Source organism: Varanus komodoensis, unplaced genomic scaffold (genome assembly GCF_004798865.1).
Source record: "Varanus komodoensis strain SLA01 unplaced genomic scaffold, ASM479886v1 scaffold85, whole genome shotgun sequence".
Taxonomy (NCBI): domain Eukaryota; kingdom Metazoa; phylum Chordata; class Lepidosauria; order Squamata; family Varanidae; genus Varanus; species Varanus komodoensis.
The window spans coordinates 1,829,839-1,849,252 of record NW_025336543.1 but is presented as its reverse complement, the minus strand read 5'-3'; the positions used below and the strand labels follow the sequence as shown (position 1 = coordinate 1,849,252).

The window sequence follows — 19,414 nt, the reverse complement described above, 5'->3', positions numbered from 1 at the left end:
TAAAACCTCTGTTTTCAGGTTTTATTGCAGTGTTCGCATTTTGCGTTAAATAAGTGGGTTTTGGGTTGCAGTTTGGGCACTCGGTCTCGAAAAGGTTCGCCATCACTGTCCTAGGATAATCAGAAGCCAAGTCAGCAGTGCTCATGTACCATTTTGCACCTGCACAAATGCCCTGCATCATTAAAATGGTGCCATTTGCATCTGGCCTTGTCTGTCCATATTGTCAGTGGGGAGGAAAATAACTGATGAGTTAATGTGAAACTTCCTGGAGTTACAGCTGGATGGACAGAAATAGCTCATAGGTATTTAAATGTGCCTCTCTTTAATTAAGCCTCAGTCCATTTCCATGCATGATGCTGCTGACAGATCAGTGGTTTGGCATCTTACCACTCCTGAAAGCCATTTAGTGGGAGCATATTGATCCAAACTTGTATGTTTCTGCATTTTACCATCAGCTTTGATGTGTGCTATTTTTGAGACAATTTTAGGTTCATCTGACAAAGCCAGCAGTCTGCTTAGGTGGCCTTCAGAGCGCACATATGGGAAAGCAAATAACTAGGCTTAAGTTTTCAAAGCCAGCATTTGCCTTACAATGATTACATGTTTTTATAAGAGGTGTGATAAAATATGACTACTCTTAAAAGACTAAGGGCCTATCAAATAATCAAGACTGTAATTATGGGAGCGGGTGGGAGATAATAATTACTCATTTGTTGCTGAAGCTTCAAGGTGCCTTCTGTGTCAGGGATACTGGTTTTTCCAAGCTGCAAGGCACTTCTTCTGGGAACCCATGATTTTTCAATGTGTACTGGGTGAATGGAACATAGCTACACAAGTGATCCCTTGTGATAGCTACACAAGTGAGCCTTACAGAGTGATCCTAGATGTGTTCATTCAGAAATAAGTCCCTCTGTGTACAATAGAGTTTGCTCAGAGGTGAGTTTAGGACTGCCTCTGTATGTTCCACTTGGACAACTCCTTTGTCATGATTAATGACATAGTCTTCCTCCTCCATGCCTGTGGCATTTTGCAACCTCTTTAAAGGTTCTGTTTGCTTTACAGTGTTATTCTTTAAAAAATATATCATCTTCTGAATACCTAAACAGCAGGAATCATATATCCCTTCAACAAGACAAACGTGGCAAAACCAGAAACATTGAACCACCAACCTACAGCAATATATTGTGATTTTTTTATTTATAATTTGAAAAGTATTTTCAGTTAAAGTTTTATTCTTTGCTATTCATATATATCATATATATCTCCTATATCTCCTATGAATATATATATCATATATATTCATATATATCTCCTGTGGGAGGGGGAGAGTGGTGGGGGTTGCTTTAAAGAATTAGGTTGACACCCCAACCCATTGCATGAGAACAGGATATGAGAACAGGATATGAGAAACCACTGAATCAGGCCTGATCTTCACACAATGCTAAGGAGAAGAACTAGACCTTATGCAATTGTTTGGCTACATCTTAAATAATTTTTGCAGGCATGAACCTTCTTAGGGAACAGCCTCCTTTGTTAGATCTGCACTGAGAGGGAAATGGGTGCATATTTGCTGAAGTGTATTTATTATAGGACAAATCATAGTAATAAAAGATGATTATAGGACTAAAAATGACAGGAGAACAAAAGATACTGTAATTACTAACTCATCCACCAAATATTTAGCAATGGGAGTAGTTAAATTATGGTACTCTCATAACATTATTGGGAAAGTTAGAAATCGAATGTTTAAAAATATTTCTTTGGTGCCTTTCTGCCCCATGAAGAATATTTTAGGATAATAAAATTAATAATTGACAGTAGCAGTTTCTGACATCATGATGAGCCATGGTTTTTCATAATAATCCAAACATAGCCTCCCTGCCAAGTCCTGCCCTTCCCCTTCTTGATGTGGCTGCCAGGAAGATGTCACAAGCTCTTACTTAAGATTTCAGTTAACCAGTGTTTAGTATTACAGCCACATCATAAACAATAGTAAATCTTAATTATTGTTTGCTGGAACAAGCCAGCTTCATAGGTTGGCTTGTTTCAGAGAAATCATAGTTAAGATTAGCCGCAGTTTATCAGGTTTGTGCAATACACGAAACTATGGGTATTCAAAACTAAAAATAAAATCAGCCACACTAGAAAATGGAAGGGGAGGGATAAGGCCCTGATCCAGCACAGTCAAGGTTTATTCCCATCACAGTGAACTAATGGTTAGCACAGTGTCCAAATGCATCCAATAGTTGATAAATGTATAGTTTCATATACATAAAATGCACATTGGTGAAAGTTGGCAGGCACAATTTCGGTCCCCCCATCCCTCCCCCTCAAACACAGACACTCACTGAAATAAATATCCATGCTCTGAGTCTTTCAAGGCATCTCAACTGCTGAGTCCTTCTTATGTCTTTGATTCTATGTCTCCCATTTGGTCTAGTATTATGTTTAGCATTATATTGTAGAAAGTGTCCCCAAAACATACTGCTTGGAGGACATGTGTTTCAGTGTAATTGTTACACCCTGGGCTCAGACGATCAATGTACTGTTCCTGCTGTTCCCAGGAGTACGTTTGTTATAATTCTGGTAATATAGCAAGGTGATATTTGTGGTGAGATCAAAGACACACCTGACTTATCTCTATTGGCTTTTTTCTAAGAGTTTCTGTTGGCAGGAATTTTCTTCCCTTGATTGTTCCCCTTCTGATATGATGAAATTTACAGCTGAATGTTTGCCACTTAACCTTTCTAGTGCTGGCAATATAGTGCCTGGATGAGCCTGCTACTGGTTATAGGCTTTTTGAAAGCACCAGTTTGAAAGATGCCTTAGGATTTTAGCAGGACTGGCTGCAAGGTTTGGTGAGTATCAGGCAAGAAGCCTGCAGTGTGTCCTTTCCACTGAGCCCAACTATGTTTCATTCGTCCATGTTCAAATCAAATAGAAGATTCACTAATGTTAGAAGTTACTGTGATATTTTGATAGTATTTTGATCTGTCTATTACTGGAATAGATAGATATTTTAAAGGCAGACTCCTATGCATGTTTAGACAGAAAAAAAGTCCTACAACCCCTGGCATTCCTTATCTGACCATGGGAATGTCAGGAGCTGTAGGACATTTTCTGTCTAAACATGCACAGGATTGTGCCCTAAGTTTCTATATGTCAGTGTCTGATGGGAGATTCCATACATCATCACCATCCTTTGTGGGTTTTCTGGATTTTACCCTTAGAATTACACATTGCCATATGGAAGGGGCATGTCACAAATATTATTCTTATCAAGGCGTAATTGCCATTAAGAGTATAGTATTTACTTGTAAGAAAAGTTGCATAGGTTGCATAGAATTGGTTTATACATCTCTTAAGGCCCAATCCTGTACAGGTTTTGACAGGAAAAAAGGACAGAAAAATGGCTGGCTGAGACATGCTGGGAGTTGTAGGCCTTTTTTTCTATCCAAACCTGCATAGGATTGTAACCTTAAGTGCCATGTGTTTGCATAGTGATTAATGCTTTCATGGCAGTTCTCTTTGTATATTGTTTAAGCTAATGATTTTGCAATCTTCTTTCTCTGTGCAGGATATGGAAGCTGGAGTGAGTTGGCTAAAGCCCAGGGAAATCAGGTTAGCCCTGTAGTGGATCCAAGCTTTCAGATGTATCTGCCTCAGAAGGCAGGCTATCAGGTAAGTGAACACATACTTTCTATTGAGACTCTGGTGACAAAACATACTCCACATGTACCAAAACATTAAATTCAGTTCTCAAGTATATTGATAGAGGTAAAGTTTTTAAACTTCCATCAGAATTAGCCATATATGTACATTATGTATACTTGCATTGTTACATCCTTATCAAGGAAAGAAAAGTTGGTTGGTGAATTGTTACTCAAAGATGCAGCTAAAAATATGTGCCTTTTAAATACTAAACAGCTTAGGCCCAGTATTACCTTAAATGTCCAACATATACCCCCCTTTGGATACAACTACAGTTGATGTGGTCAAGAACCTTGTTAATGATACTAAGCATGCAGTAAAAGAGCAAACAGAAGCATCTGTTGTGACTGGTCAGCCCCCTTAATCAAGTTATGTCAGGAACTCTCTTTTAACATATACTCACCAAATCGACGCCTGTGCACTTTTCAGGAGCACTGTAAGTCATATATGTTTGGACTATATTTAGGTTTGCATGGTTGTCTCTGAAAAGGTAGAGAACAGTCAACAAATTATAATATGCTGGGAGGTGGTTTTTGGTTTGGGGTTGGTTTTTTTAAGCTACCTTCCCCTAGTTTTCAGTAAGGGCTGGGGGTTACTCAGGGCACAGTCCTATGCCTTTTAAGATGGCTGGCTGGGAATTGTTCAGAGTCGTGAGATATTTCCCTTACTAAACATGCATAGAATTGTGCCCTCAGATACTGTTCCCTGTTCTTTTTTTCCCTTTCCTCTTAACTGTCTGAAAATGTGAGTAAGAAGAAAAGCTTGGGTTAGCAACCAGTGGGCGAGGCTGTTCCCTCCGGGTTACTTGGCCCAGCGACTGCCAATTTATAGATGCAATGGCTTCAAAACCTCTGTAAGAGTAAGTCAGTGGAGAAAAAAGTATGCTGAGCAACCTGATTTACTTCTACATTTTCCCAGAAGACAAATGTTTTCATCTTCTAATTATTTTCCCCCATATACTGTGTTAGTATTAGGGTTTCTGTGACTGCCAGAGCAAAATGGATATACCTTATTTACCCAGCCAATAAATACTGAGTAAAAATGATCCAGGAAATTAATATTCAGATCTTTTTTTTAATCAACTAAATGCCACACCTGCTTATTAGTGCAATTTTTATATTCTGCTGACTTTGACAGGTGGTACAAAACATGTGTGCACATGTGCAGCTTCTGCTTCTGTACTTCCAAAAACTGTGAATCATCACATATATATTTGGGTCACCTGCACAGAAAAAATCTTGTCATTTTCTCTATAGACGAAGAAACAAGCAAATGGAAACAGCCAGAGCAGCAGAAGAGATCCTACAGCATCAGACACATCTGCCCCCTGGAGTCCTGAGGTTAATGTTCCATAAAATACCTTTCAATGGTATAATTGTAGCCTGAGACCTCTCCAGGAATGTGAGAATGTAGCTATGCACTGAAGGTTCTAGAAGACAGTGCAGTAGCTTCCTGATTTTTCAGACTTTTGGGTTTGGTGATGCTTTGTTTCCTAATTTGACTGAAGATGGCCTGTACCAGCCTCATTTGGGGATAGGAGGCTACTTGTGCTTGCATTACTTGTGCTAAGTTTTCACTCTTAGTTCTTCATTTTGTGAGTTTGTGTTGATAAAGTTTAAGAAATTGTGGCTAATGAAATCTAGTTCACCTCACCTCATCCCACCATGTTGTTGAATCAAATTTCTTCCACTGAGATGCTTGGTAACCCAAGTTTTTTCTCACCAATTGCAATAGTCAACCCATTTTCCCACAGGAATCTGCTACATTTTGGGGAATGGTCTTTTTCTGAGGCAAATCAGTGGACAATAAATTGAAATCTGTTCTGTTTCCAGGTTACTTTTTGGTTTCTTCAGGTTAACTTCCTGTTGACACTTGTAGTGGCTTATAAATTAACTTGTAGTGGCTTATAATTTAACTTGTAGTGGCTTATAAATTAAGAAATCTGTATTTCTTCACAATTAATTGCGAGGAGTTATGTGATAGCTGTGTTGTTTTCTCAGCATCTATAACAGCATTTTGTTGCTTGATGATTCCTTCGGTTATTAACGAGACTGGAAAGATAATTGGGGATGGGATTATTCCAACATATAATAAAGTTAGGCTTTGTTTGAACAGAAGGTGTATGTTGCTGGCAAACCTGAGCAATAAAAAAGCAATCTCAGCACATTTTACAACTACAAAGAATCTTTAACAGAAGGTGATGCTTAGTACTTTTCCCCACTTGCTTTTTTTGTAGGAGTAGAGAATCTTGTAATCTAGTGCATGGAGGACATGATCATATCTTTGCAGATAGGGTTGGATGAAGATGAGACAGAAATAATGAGTGTTGAAGGGACCTTATCTTGATTCTTTTGTATGTATTCAGAGATAGTTTAGAACTCATTGATTTGTACATATTTGCCCCAAGAAGGTATCTGATCTTAATGCAGACAGTCTTCATGATCCATTTATTCCTTTTCTAGATTACACATCATTTTCTCATTGTAGCTTTCGCTAATTCTGAGGCAACTCTCACATGAAACTCAGTGTATGTAAAGCCTTCCACCAATGTCGTTCAGCATCATGTAAGTTTTTTAAGCTATGCCAGTGATACCTATATTTTAGAGACCCATAACTTTTATGGTATGGAAAAATGCCAGAAAGCCAAACCATGTATGCAGAAGTTTTTCAGGCCACTATGGCAGCAACTGGAGAGGCTGCAGCAACATGTAAAACGCACCTAGCAGTCCATGGCTCTATGTCTTACTTCCTTTGTGTCCCAGACATGTCTATTTGTCTTTTCATAAAAAAAAACATTAGGAAGGGCTGCAAGCTCTAATTTAAGCCATCCATCCAGGGGCACTCTCTTCCATTTAGAAAGCTAAAGTTGATCTAGAATGTGAGATGATTAGCAGTAGTGGGGACACTGCTGGTCAGATGCTGATCATATCCTGTGTTCAAATTTGGTGGCATAGACAGGGTGGAGTAACTGTGCAAAGCAAGCAGCTTAAATCTCTTACCTTTTTCTTGTGCCAGGAATAAAGTTGCACCATCAGTAAGGGTGTGGTCATCAATTGAAGGGATGTAGGACATTGCATAGGTGTGCTGATTTTGTGCAGAATTTGAAGGGAGATCTCTGGCTATACCAGACAAGTATTCTGTCTTGTCCTTTATACAATGTTTTTATTCTGAAGAGCAGTATTAGGAATTTTGACATTTGTATTTATTTATCAGCTTTATATCCTGCTTTTTTCTTGGGAACTCAAAGTGGCTCACACCATTCCCCTCCTGCTGCTCTCAGTCTTATCCCCGCAACCAGCAACCCTGTGAGGTAGGTTGGGCTGAGAGTCTGTGAGTGGCCCAGAGTCACCCAGTTTGCTCCATGGCCAAGCAGGGACTAGAACCCAAAGTTGTGTGAGTCCCAGTCCCGTGTTCTTAACCATTACACCATACTGGCTCTCTCCTATATTCATAGAAGTGTAACATCAGTGATACGTGCCATAGCCTGATTTTAAATATTGTCAGTCCAAAGCATCTTCTGCAGATGTAATGCTACCACTGAAAGGAACCCTTAATCTCCTATGCTGTGATGTTCTCAAATTGCCCCAGCGATCACTTTTTAAAAGGATACTTATTTAGCACAACGCTGTGCATATGTTTAAAGTGCAAGTATAACTATATTCCTAAATTGTGTCCTGTATTGGTGTCTGAGTCCCTCTTTTACCTTCCTCCTGCAGCAGAACCCTAACCAGTGCAGAAAGGTGCACCTTTTGCTTGTTGGAACATGTGGTGCCCAGAAAGGCAGCTGACATCTCTTCCTCCTTTCCACTGCTAGGTGTTGAGTTGCTGTATCTAAGAACAGAAGAGGTCTTTGTTGCTACCATTTCTTAATACCTTTTCTCAAGTGCATAGTTTTGCAATTCAGTTCATGGTTTAAATCATTGGAAGTTATCTAGAGAAGGAATAGCCTGGACTTTCAGTGGAGAGACAGAAGAGTCTTATAAACATTACCATAAAAATTCTTAAAGCAGCAACACAATGTCAGCATTCTTCTCTGACTCAAGCCTCTTTTTTGACTTGCTTATCTTAACCCACATTTGCACATTCTTCAGATTATAGGCAGCTGATTTGCCCCAGAGATAACAGCGAATAAATATAAAATGGAGCAAAGCTTTTCCATTCTGGTCCTCTGATTCTGATTACAGCTTGAAAGAGCCATTCTGGATAAGCTGTGATAACTTCTTTAGAATTACAGGGAGGTGGCCAGAAAATGACTGATCAAATGAACAGATGGGTGAGGCATAATGCAAACTCCCCCCTCCCCCTCCCCCTCCCCCTCCAATTTGCTGAAACTAAGAAGCTCTGAATATTGTCAGTGCCTCTGTGGGGAACAACCTGGAACCTTTTGTACACTATTGTGCAATACCTGAAAATAAGGTACAAGGCATATAGTAAATAATGCATAAATATAATAAATAAACTTGCTATTTGGGATTAGTTGCAGATGAGTCAGATGGAAGAAAGTGCCCCTGGAATGTTGATTCCTAGATTACAAAGACCAATGTTTTCCTCAACGTTTTTCTTTTTCTGGTGCATTTTCAAAGTGTGGAGTAGGGAATAAATTTCTTTCCAAGTTCCTCTTGAGTTTTATCTATGGTTTTATGTTTGAGCAACATTTTGTTTGGGCCTCTTTTTTCTTATTCCTCTCCTTTTAAGAACACTTCTAGAAAAAGGAAGTATTTATTATGTAAGAAAAGATGACTAATTTATAGGCTGAGTGAGATTTAGAAATTCTCTCTTTGCTGTGAACATCTCTTTCCTTATAAAGTTCCTTGCCCCAAAACGTCTGATAACCTAAAATTTCTTTCTGAAATAAGGACAACTCTACAACTTCTGTTTGTGCCTCCTATGGGTGTTCAAATTGAGCAACTCTTCTGATAAGGTGTGTGAAATCAGCAGTGTTTTCAATGTTCAGTGTATTGTATCAGTCTATAAACGATTGGGCTGTAAAGTAAACTTTTAAACTGGGGCTAATCTGATCCGCTCCTTTGGAACAAATAGATCCCAAGATGATTTAGGACAGTACTACACAAAGTTCTTGAGAAGTCCACATTAAATTGGAATCACTAGTTTTTAGTCAATGCTTTTGCTCACTCATACCATGCATTTTTGATTCATTCATTTATTAGGTTTCTATACTGCCCAATAGCCAAAGCGCTGTGAGCAGTTTACAAAGATTAAAACCTTTAAAACACACAATAAAAGTCCATATACATACAAGCATAAATATACAACACGCCCATCAAAAAACAGTTTTGAACAATCAACAAGAAAATAATCAAAACCTGTTTGTAACATTATATACTGCCAAATGCCTGACAGAAGAAGGTGCTGAAAAGATGATAATATTGGTTCCAGGCAGGTCTAATCAGGAGATCACTTCCTAATTGATAGGTCACAACCAAGAAGGCTCCCTCCTACACTCCTGCCTTCCAATCCTCCCATGGAGGAGATACCTGAAGGAGGGCCTTAGATAATAAAATTAGTGTATGGATAGGTTCATGTCAGAAGAGGCCCTCCATCAGATATAGAGATCCCAAGCCCTGTAAATCTTTTTGGGTCAAAACCAACTCTGCTATTGAATCAGATTCTACTGGGGAGACGCCATCGATGCCGTCGAGTCCACAATTAATGGATGAATTTCAGTTGTTGCGGCCTGATGATGTGGACAAGGTGCTTGAACAAGTACGTCCTACCACTTGCTTACTAGACCCATGCCCATCTTGGCTACTTAAGAAAGCCAAGGATGGGATTGGGACCTGGATCCTGGAGGTGGTCAACGCCTCTTTAAGAGATGGCCGGGTACCTGCCCCTTTAAAGGAGGCAGTAGTCCGGCCAGTCCTAAAGAAGACATCCTTGGATCCAGAGGTGGCCGCCAATTATAGACCGGTGGCCAACATCCCATTCCTGGGCAAGGTGCTAGAGCGGGTGGTGGCGGGACAACTCCAAACACTCTTGGAGGAAACTGATTATCTGGACCCATTTCAGTCCGGCTTCAGACCCGGGTATGGTACTGAATCTGCCTTGGTCACCTGTACGATGACCTGTGCAGGGAGAGAGACGGGGAGTGCATCCCTGTTAGTTCTCCTGGACCTTTCAGCGGCTTTCGATACCATTGACCATGGTATCCTTCTGAATAGGCTAGCGGGATTGGGAGTTGGAGGCACCATGTGGCGGTGGTTCCGCTCATATCTCAATGGCTGATTTCAGAAGGTGGTGCTGGGGGACTATGGCTCTGCGCCATGGCAGCTATGCCATGGAGTTCCGCAGGGGTCCATTTTGTCCCCTTTGCTGTTTAACATCTACATGAAACCGCTGGGAGAGGTCATCAGGAGGTGTGGGCTGCAGAATCATCAGTACGCCGATGATACCCAGCTCTACCTCCTGTTTTCCACCAATCCAGGTGAGGCAGTGGCTGTGCTGAACTGGTGCCTGGCCGAGGTAATGGGCTGGATGAGGGCCAATAAACTGAAGCTCAATCCAGACAAGACGGAGGTCCTGTTGGTGGGTGGCTCGGGCCTCGGGATGGGGGACTTGGGCCTTGTCCTAAATGGGGTTGCACTCCCTCTGAGGGACAGGGTTCGCAGCTTAGGAGTGCTTCTCGATCCTGAGCTGTCTCTAGAAGCTCAGGTGACGGCGGTGGTGAGGAGCGCCTTCCTTCAGCTTCGGCTGATACATCAGCTGCGTCCCTTCCTGGAGAATGGCTGCCTGGCGACAGTGACACATGCACTGGTAACTTCCCGATTAGACTTCTGTAACGCATTCTACGTGGGGCTACCCTTGAAGACGATCCAGATACTTCAATTGGTGCAGAATAGAGCTGCCAGGTTGCTGATGGGGACTGGGCGTTGTTCTCATATAACCCCAGTTCTCCGTCAGCTCCACTGGTTCCCGATTGAAGTCCGGGCCCAATTCAAGGTGTTGGTTATGACCTATAAAGCCCTAAACGGCTTGGGACCTGGATATCTAAAGGAACGCTTGCGCCCATATATGCCCTCCCGCCCCTTGAGATCAGCAACGGATGCCCTTCTCCGGGAACCCTCTGAATGATATTAGGAGGGTGAGTGCCTGGAGGAGGGCTTTCTCTGCGGTGGCACTCCATCTATGGAATGCGCTCCCCAGAGAGGTCCACCTGGCGCCATCATTATTTGTTTTTTGGCGCCAGGCTAAGCCCTTTTTTTAAAAAAACTTATTTTAATGGCTAAATTATTGTATTAATTAGAATTTTAACATTCTTAGCCGAGAATGCACCAGGGGTTTTTTAATGTTTTTTTTCTTCTTTTGATTGTTATATTATTATTATTTTTGTATGTTTTATGTATTCTTTGTGAGCTGCCCCGAGGCTTTGTTGTGATGGGGGCGGCATAGAAATGTTTTAAATAAATAAATAAATAAATAAATAAATACATCTTGAGTAACGCTTGGAAGCATACAAACAGGTCAGAACGGGTGTTATATGTCTGGAGGTTTTGACTCCAGACATATTTTCAATCTGTTAATCAATCAATCTGTCCAATCTGCATTTTGCACAAGCTGCCTCTTCTGAACCAACTTCACAGGCAGATCCACAAAGTGCATTGCAATGATTTAGCCTGGAGGTTACTGGAGCATGGATAATTGTAATGAAATTCTCCTGGTCCAGTTGGGGGCATTGCTGGGCCACCAGCTGAAGTTGGTGGAAGGAGCTCTGTGTCACTGAGGTCACTTGACCCTCAAGTGACAAAGTGGTTCCAGGAGATCTCCCATGCTGGGAGCTTGTTTTTTCGGGGGAGTGCAACCCCATCTAGAACAGGTGGACCACTCCTCATTCAGTCAGAAGAACCACCCACTAAGAGCATTTCAGGCTTGTCTGAATTGAGTTTCAGTTTATTAGCCTTTATCTAGATCATCATCAAAGGCAGGCACCAATCTCGTACATCCACAGCTTCACCTGAGGAAGATGAAGGGAAGAAATAAAGTTTCTTGCCATCATCATTTTGATCACAATGTGCTCCAAAATTCCAGATGAATGCACTCAGTTATTTCATGTAGATATTAAATTGCCCAGCAATGCCCCCAACTGGACTGGGAGAACTTCATTACAATTATCCATGCTCCCTGAGATCGGCAGCAGAAGCCCTCCTCCCGGAACCCTCCGTGAAAGACATTAGGAGGCAAAGTACCCAGAGGAGGGTCTTCTCTGTGGTGGCTCCCCACCTATGGAATGCGCTCCCCAGAGAGGTCCTCCTTGTGCCGTCGTTATTTGTTCTTCGGTGCCAGGTTAAGACCTTTTTATTTCAGCCATATTTTAATAAATTTTAATGTGTCCTGTATGTTTTTAAGCGCAGCCAGTGTGGGTCGATAATTTATTAATGATTTATTTTATTTTATTGTATTTCATTTATGTAAGCCATCCTGAGGCTTTTGCAACAGGACAGCATATAAATATTTTAAATAAACAAACAAACAAATAAATAGCATGGGGTATGGGATTGACTTTTGTAGAACCCAATACTAGAGAATATATTACAGCCTAAATATGAAGCTGGCTACATGGAGAGAGATCTCCCTACCTTTATGGAACTGGCTAGCCATAGAGGAGCAAAAGCACTGCAATGCAGTATCTCTACTCCTGACTCAGTCACCCCAAAAGGATACAGTGGTTGATGGTATTGAAACAGCCATTAAGTCAAGGAGAATAAAAAGGGTCAAATGGCTTCATCTCCCTCCTGACATAGATCATCATATAAGGCAACCAAGGCTGTTCCCATGTCAAAACCTGATCTGAACCCAACTGCTGTGGATCAAGATAATTTGTCTGGAGCAGGTTGACAACCATCTGCACAAGGACCTTGTCCTCCACATTACAGAGGACAACCCTTTGAGTGTGGAAACTGATGCCAATCCTACTCTTTGATGAACATGCCCTTACGAGATTCACATTTTCAAACATTTGCTTATCACATCCACACTTCAGATTTTTTAGGTGTTTTCACCTTCTTAAAAGTCTTGCATTGTCCACCTTAAAATACACAGTGTGTGAAGAAGTGCCTAGAAGACGCTGCTCAAGACATTTCCATTTCTTGCCTGTCTAGACCTGTTGCAATGTGCCACATTTCAAGATGCTGAATTCTTGAAGTCCCAGACTGAATTATAAGGAACTTTTCACATGGGACACAGAATTATTCATATCTGTTGGACTGAACAACAGAAGAAGGTTTCGTAGAACTTTGCTCAAGCATTTCAAGGCTCTGTGCCTAAATAAACAGTACTGCAGAATATACCCTTTTGTTATAGCCACTTGCCATAACAGCAATTGCTGCACCCCAGTAGTATGTTAGTTAAAAATACTACATCATTTATTTTAATATTCTGTGAAGGAAATCAGAGCTGCAGCCAAGGAGGTTTCTGCCCTACTTCCTATGAAGAGTGGAGAAAACAACAGAGATAGAATTTCAGGATCCAAACAGCTGCTTTACTGGTGCCTCTTAGAGAGGTAAAATTAATACTCTGCTCTGTTTACATGTAAGCAGAAGTGCCTTCTGGAAGCAGCTCAGATATGTCTGATAACATTTCGTAAGCTCTATAGAAATGGCATGCTCAGAACACTTCCAATACTTTCCAGAAGTAAATACAACTTCCCCTGGCTAGTCTCTACCCCCTCTTTATCTTGCAGTAGTTTGAATTCAGAAAAGGAGAGGCTTTCTTGATACCATTTGGCTTTGCAAGAAGTCCCCTGTATGTTAACATTGTCCACACATACTTATTAATGAAGCTGCCATTCTATACTAACAGCCATATATATAGATGCTTTTTTTAGATGCTCTTTTTTCCATAATCTTCTGTAATGTAACTGAATCACACCAGAAGTTAAGCCCAAAGTAGTAGCAAAGAATCCATTCACATGTAACTCCCTCTGCTATTTGTTGGCCAAGTGGGGGTCAGAGTAGAGATGTAAATTACTGGAAATTTTGATTCCATGAGAGGGGAAATGCTGTCGTCATCCCTGCCACATGCACACCCCTTCAGATATTTAGGGAAATTCAGATTTCAGAAAGAATGGGGAAAAAGCCAATACTTATTTTAATACACTTTGCAGATGTAAAATTACTTTAGGAACATAGCCATGTTATATATAACTTTACTTCCTCAAAATTATCATTAAAATTAAACTCATTAAAGTCTTTTAGTCAATAAAAATAAGTTTTGTCTGAATACTTTTAGATTTAATACACAAAATATGATAATGCTATGAGCAAACCATTTTTGGTTCTTCATTTATGTCTGATTAGAGAGAACTTCAGCAAGTAGCCTCTGAAACATCCAAGAAGCAGGGGGGAAATGGACGAAGAAGGCTGGTGTTTTTAGCCATTCATTACATTTATTTATTTATTTATGAATGATATTTGTATGCCATCCTTTGCAAGAGCCTCAGGGCGGCTTACACAAATAAAATTCCGAAGCAGAAAACTTCAGCTTCTGTTCTGGTTTGTGAGGAACTGGCTGGAGTGGATATTGGTCCAAAAGAAAAGCTGTTAAGAATTTAGTGTGCTCCTGAAGGCCCTTACCTATGAGGCCTGGCAACCAAGCATACCTAAGAACATTTATGGGACTTGTTATTTGAAAAGTAACATTTTATTCTCTTTTGTAAATAATTCTCCTTAATAAACCTATTAATTGTTTGCTTTTGAAATGAAGTGGGTAAACTTCAACTGGAAGAGGTTTTACAGATGAGGCACCATTTTGTTTTGGATAGGCCTGATCGAGAACTTCATTTAAATCTGTAGCATTGTTCAAGGGCTGGGGTCTTTAAAGAAAAGAAACAAAAGTAGACCAATTCACATAATACTGCTGCATATTGTGCCAGTGATGGCATTTCTCATACCTGTAGGTTCTTGAGCTACATCCACTGACTGCTATACCACCTAAGCAAAACAAGCCCAGAAACACCAGACCTGCTAGAACAAAACCCAAACTGTCAAGAATGTACATTTTCATAACATATGGGGTCTCATGTTGGAAAATTGAGCATCACGTGGTGCATCCCTCGTGCACTATCAGTAAAACCATTAGATCAATAATAGTAGCTCAATAATACTAATAAGGCATTGAAGAAAAAAATTCTGGTGGGTATCTTAGAGATGCCTTCCTGCTATGGTTTCAAACTTTTTCTGAATTGTTACATCTTAAATCTTACATAAAAGTGTTCTTATTGCATTTAGAAATCCTTTTAGGGAAGTAAAGGATGATAGTAATATATGGACAGTATGTCTTAAAGATTTCATCATCCTGTGAGAAACTGTATCATCAAACATGTTTCCTGGTTTTTCCCCTACTGTTCCCTGGTCCCCAGTGCCTTCATATCTCTTTAAGTCTCAGACAGCAATGCACAGCAGAAAATTTCTCAGTGTTTTCTTTTACTGCAGGAGAAAATCCATTTTGCAAGTTCATTAGTAAAACCGAATACATGTCAATTGCAATCACAGCATTAGGCAATCTCAGCAGTTTCAAAGTTGCACTTAATTTTTAATTATTATTTTTTGCATCCTAGGCAAGTATGTGAGAATATACATATATGTCATTGAAATACATATATATCTCAGAGTGAAACAACTAATATGTAGCAAATTTGGATACACCCCAGCAACCTTAAGGGAAGATGTAGTGTTGAAATAGATGTGTGATTGTCAACTTATCATGTACATTTCTTTGAGTTGGTAAATTAATGTCAAGAGTTTTCTGTACTTTTGTGGGGATTTTCCTTAAATTTAAACAATGTAAGGGAAGTACATACTATTGGTTTGTATCCAACAGTGCCAATCCTCAAACTCAAACAACACTAGAAGAACACCACCAAAACTTTCCATTTTGCAAACAGTTGCCCATTATACTTACACAAACTTATTTGTAGTTGGATTCACCTCTTGTATATAGTTCAAAACTTAGCACAGCATCATATGGCTAATAGAATTACACAGTTGGATACTTCTCAAAGTCTTCAAATTTTAACTAGTATTCCAATAAAAAATCTACTTAATGTAATATCTAATACACATTACATGTGCTTTAATTTTCCCCTCAAATATTTCAAGTCAAATATTTGTGATGTATTGGGACCAAAGCATAACATGGGATAATTTTTTTAGTTTTGTTTACTCAATACAAGTAAAATACACATGCCAAGTTAGATCTTTCTAGAACATAAAAACCACAGACATTCCCATGCAAAATGACTGTGTCAGTTTACATTTTGCATTGGGAAAATTTCCAATTCACAATGTCCTGGGAATCCGATATGACTAGTAAGAGGCAAGCATCATGAGCGAGGACAGGCCAGTGATCTGGTTCTGGAGCAGGCAGACAAAAATAGAGTGGCATATTCCAGTAATGATATTTTTAATGTTATTTATATTGTTCAGACCCAAAGAAAAAGGGCTAGAGTAGCAGTTATACAGAGGCACTCACACTCCAGTTGGTGTTCAAGTCCTGACTGGGCTAATGAGCTACAGTTCCCTCTCTGATGGTTATCAAGGTGCAGGGAGTTAGGCACCTAGACTATTGGTGTTGAGTTCTCCAATACATTACATTCTCATCTCCTTTCTCATAAGTTGGCAGTGCTGGACTAGGACTGATATAGAGCAGTGGGAAAAGAATTTGCAATGTTTTAAACATTATATCATTATATACCATATTATATTACAGTGGGCTTTTGCATTCAGGGTTGCATATGTGGATAACTGTACCTGTCATCGCATCAGTGACAGCTTGCGTTATCTTACTCCCTTACTGAAGCTCTATTATGAAATCACTGTATTTGTTTTGCTGCCTAACTTATATTGTGTTTGCAGCTCCAATGCTGCTGTTGTGTGTTTATGTCAGATTTATCTGACTTTCTTTTTTCCTAATTAGGCATCTGTATTTCCAGCCTTGCCCAGCATCTGCATTTTTAGTGCATTGATTCTCAAAAGACAGATAATTGAATGAAACAAGAACTAATAAACAGTGATTTGCAGGGTCTGGTCAGCCCTTTCTAATCAGCAGTGCACTTAATATACTTGTACAAGAGAGAAAAAGTATTAGAAATTTTTCCAAGATAAATCAGCACACAAGCTAATTGCATTGGCTTGCACTAGAGTCGTTTACACTAGCATGATGTAATTTACATTCGCCATTGTATTCCATTGAATACTGCCATTTGTTAGGTAAATAAATTGTATCAAGACACATGCATACAATTAAATTTTAGGTTACTGCTTTTCTCTTTGATTTGCAAGTGTACCCGCAAAAAACATTTTTGTTGTTTAATGTTCCTGAATTGCTGCCTCAGGCAAAGCTTGAAAGTTTTTTACCACTTTGATTTTAGATGTTTCACTATAACACAAAAAGGCACCCCTCTGTAAGCATTTCAGTTTATGAGTTTTCAGAACATGTATTTCACTCAAGCTCTCTGCAAGTCTAGTCTTCTTGCCAAATGAGGCTCTAGTCAGCTAGAGGTAAAGCACTGCTAGGCTGTGTGGGCACCAGCTAATGGGAATTATGTGGATAAGGTATGTCTCCTTGTGCTTCTGTGTGCATGCAGTTCCAAGGTCAAGTCAATCTCCATGTTTTTGAGGACTGGTGTGGTGGCTCCATCGAACAACTGAGGAGGAACCTCCATTTTCCACTGTATCCTCATGTGAGTATCCTGTAATAGCCCATGTTATTCTCTTGTGCCAGATGAAGAGAGAACCTGCTCTTCCTGATCCTATACAGCCTAGTAATGGGGTAAGGAAATGATGCTTATGAGCCCCTGAAAGACTATAATTGGGAACCAGTGTGGTGGGAGGTTAGATTAGGGTTAGAGTTCTGGACAGGGGACCTGGGAGATAAGGTTCTAGTCTCCACATGGCCAAGAAGCCCACTGAGCGACTTTGGACCAGTCGCTCACTCTCAGTCTAAACCTCACAAGCTGCTGTTATAAGGGAAAAAATGGAGTAGATGAGGACTATGTAAGCTGCCTTGGATTCCTCAGTAGAGGAAATGAGGTAGGATAGAAATACAATATAATAATAATAATAATAATAATAATAATAATAATAATAATAATATAATTTTCATCTATGTCTATGCTGCTTCTGTTTGGGACAAGAGGAATTACACAAGGACATTTTGCACTGGAATAATCTTTGATATCCACTCATGACCACACTCCCTTAGTTATTCACCTGCTTCATGGAAATTTGCAAAGGACAAATGGATTTTCTGCATCTTTTGACTTCTCAGAGACTGATGTTACAGCAACTTACTTCCTACAGTGCAGTAGATTTAGGACCTTACCACACAGTATTTTGAATGGGTGGTGTATCTACAGTTCATGTATAATTCAAATGGATACTTATTTCAGATGTACACCACATCTGTTGAAGTCCCTGTATAATTACTAGGAAGTTGTATGTATTACATATGAATTCATGAATGTGTATTTTTAAAAGGTGTTTGCAGATGCCCACAGGCACTGAGTTGGGCATCCCATAGAAAGCTGCCTCATATCCAGTCAAATCACTGTTTCATCTTACCCAGTATTGTCAATATTGACTGGCAGTAACTTTCAGGGTTTCAGCAGGATTCTTTCTTCATCCCACCTGAAGATTCTGGGGATTGAACCCAAGACCAGCATGCAAAGCAGGTGCATGTTGAACTGTGGACTTTCTGTTAGGTCTGGGATGCAGGTGGCAAGTTCTGTGGTTGGAACACCATGACCAAGGGTGATGGAGGTCTTAGGGGAATGCAGGAAGCAAAGGTGGAGTCAGGATAAACAGGCCAGAGATCCAGCAAGGAATGGCAAGTCCAAAGGTAAAGGCAGAACCAGGAATGAAGTCAGATGCCAACAAGACATCACAGGTCCAGAAGCAAAAGCAGAGTCGGGAACAGACTGGGATCAAGTACCAACAAAGAATGGCACAACCAAAGGTGAAAGAAGTCCAAACCAGGCAAGGATCAGATACTAAGAAGTCATGGCAGGTCCAGAATGAAGGCACAGTCAAGAGACAACAAGGATTGGATACAAGCAAGACTTTTTAAAATATCCCTCTTTTTTCCTCCTGTGAGGAACCAAAGGCAACTTACCTCGACCTCTTCTACTTCGTTTTATTCTCACAACAGCAATAACCCTTCAAGGTAGATTAGGCTGAGAATGACTGGCTCAAATTCACCAAGTGGCCAAGTGGAGACTAGAATCCATATCTCCCATGTTCCCTGTCCAGTACTCTAACAACCACATCATGCTGGCTCCCTAGGCATGGCAGAACCAAAGGCAAAGCTAGATACAGGCAAAGGTCATATACCAACAAGATATGTCAGAATTGAAGGCAATGCAAGGTCCAGAGTTGAAATGAGCCAGATTACAGTAAGGCAAAGGAGGGTCTAGAGCAAGGCAAGATTAGAGAAGACAAGGAGCAGATGCCTGGCAAAGCACTATTAGGCTGAAGGTGAGGGCAGAAGCAGGAACTGACAGGAGACAAGGCACCGTCAAAATCAAAATTAGCCACAGGATCAGGAACACCACAGAAACCTGTGGTACTCGACAAAGCTGACCAGCACAGGGAATCCTTTTGTAGAGCCTTCCAGAGCACCAGCAGTGGTGCATGATTACACTGGCTCCAGTCCTTGCATAAACCTACAGGTGTATCTGTGATCCTGGTCCCAC

General features: G+C 40.3%; 1 protein-coding gene across 1 annotated transcript in view; it reads left to right on the top strand.

Moving 5' to 3' along the window:
* The window catches only part of B4GALNT3 (beta-1,4-N-acetyl-galactosaminyltransferase 3), an 86,012-nt gene that overhangs the window by 41,919 nt on the left and 24,679 nt on the right, over positions 1–19,414 (top strand). The window contains exons 2-5 of the mRNA XM_044416985.1: positions 3,578–3,681; positions 12,383–12,398; positions 15,026–15,081; positions 17,309–17,404. Of these exons, the coding sequence (XP_044272920.1) occupies positions 3,578–3,681; positions 12,383–12,398; positions 15,026–15,081; positions 17,309–17,404 (272 nt within the window). The remainder of the gene's footprint in view (positions 1–3,577; positions 3,682–12,382; positions 12,399–15,025; positions 15,082–17,308; positions 17,405–19,414) is intronic.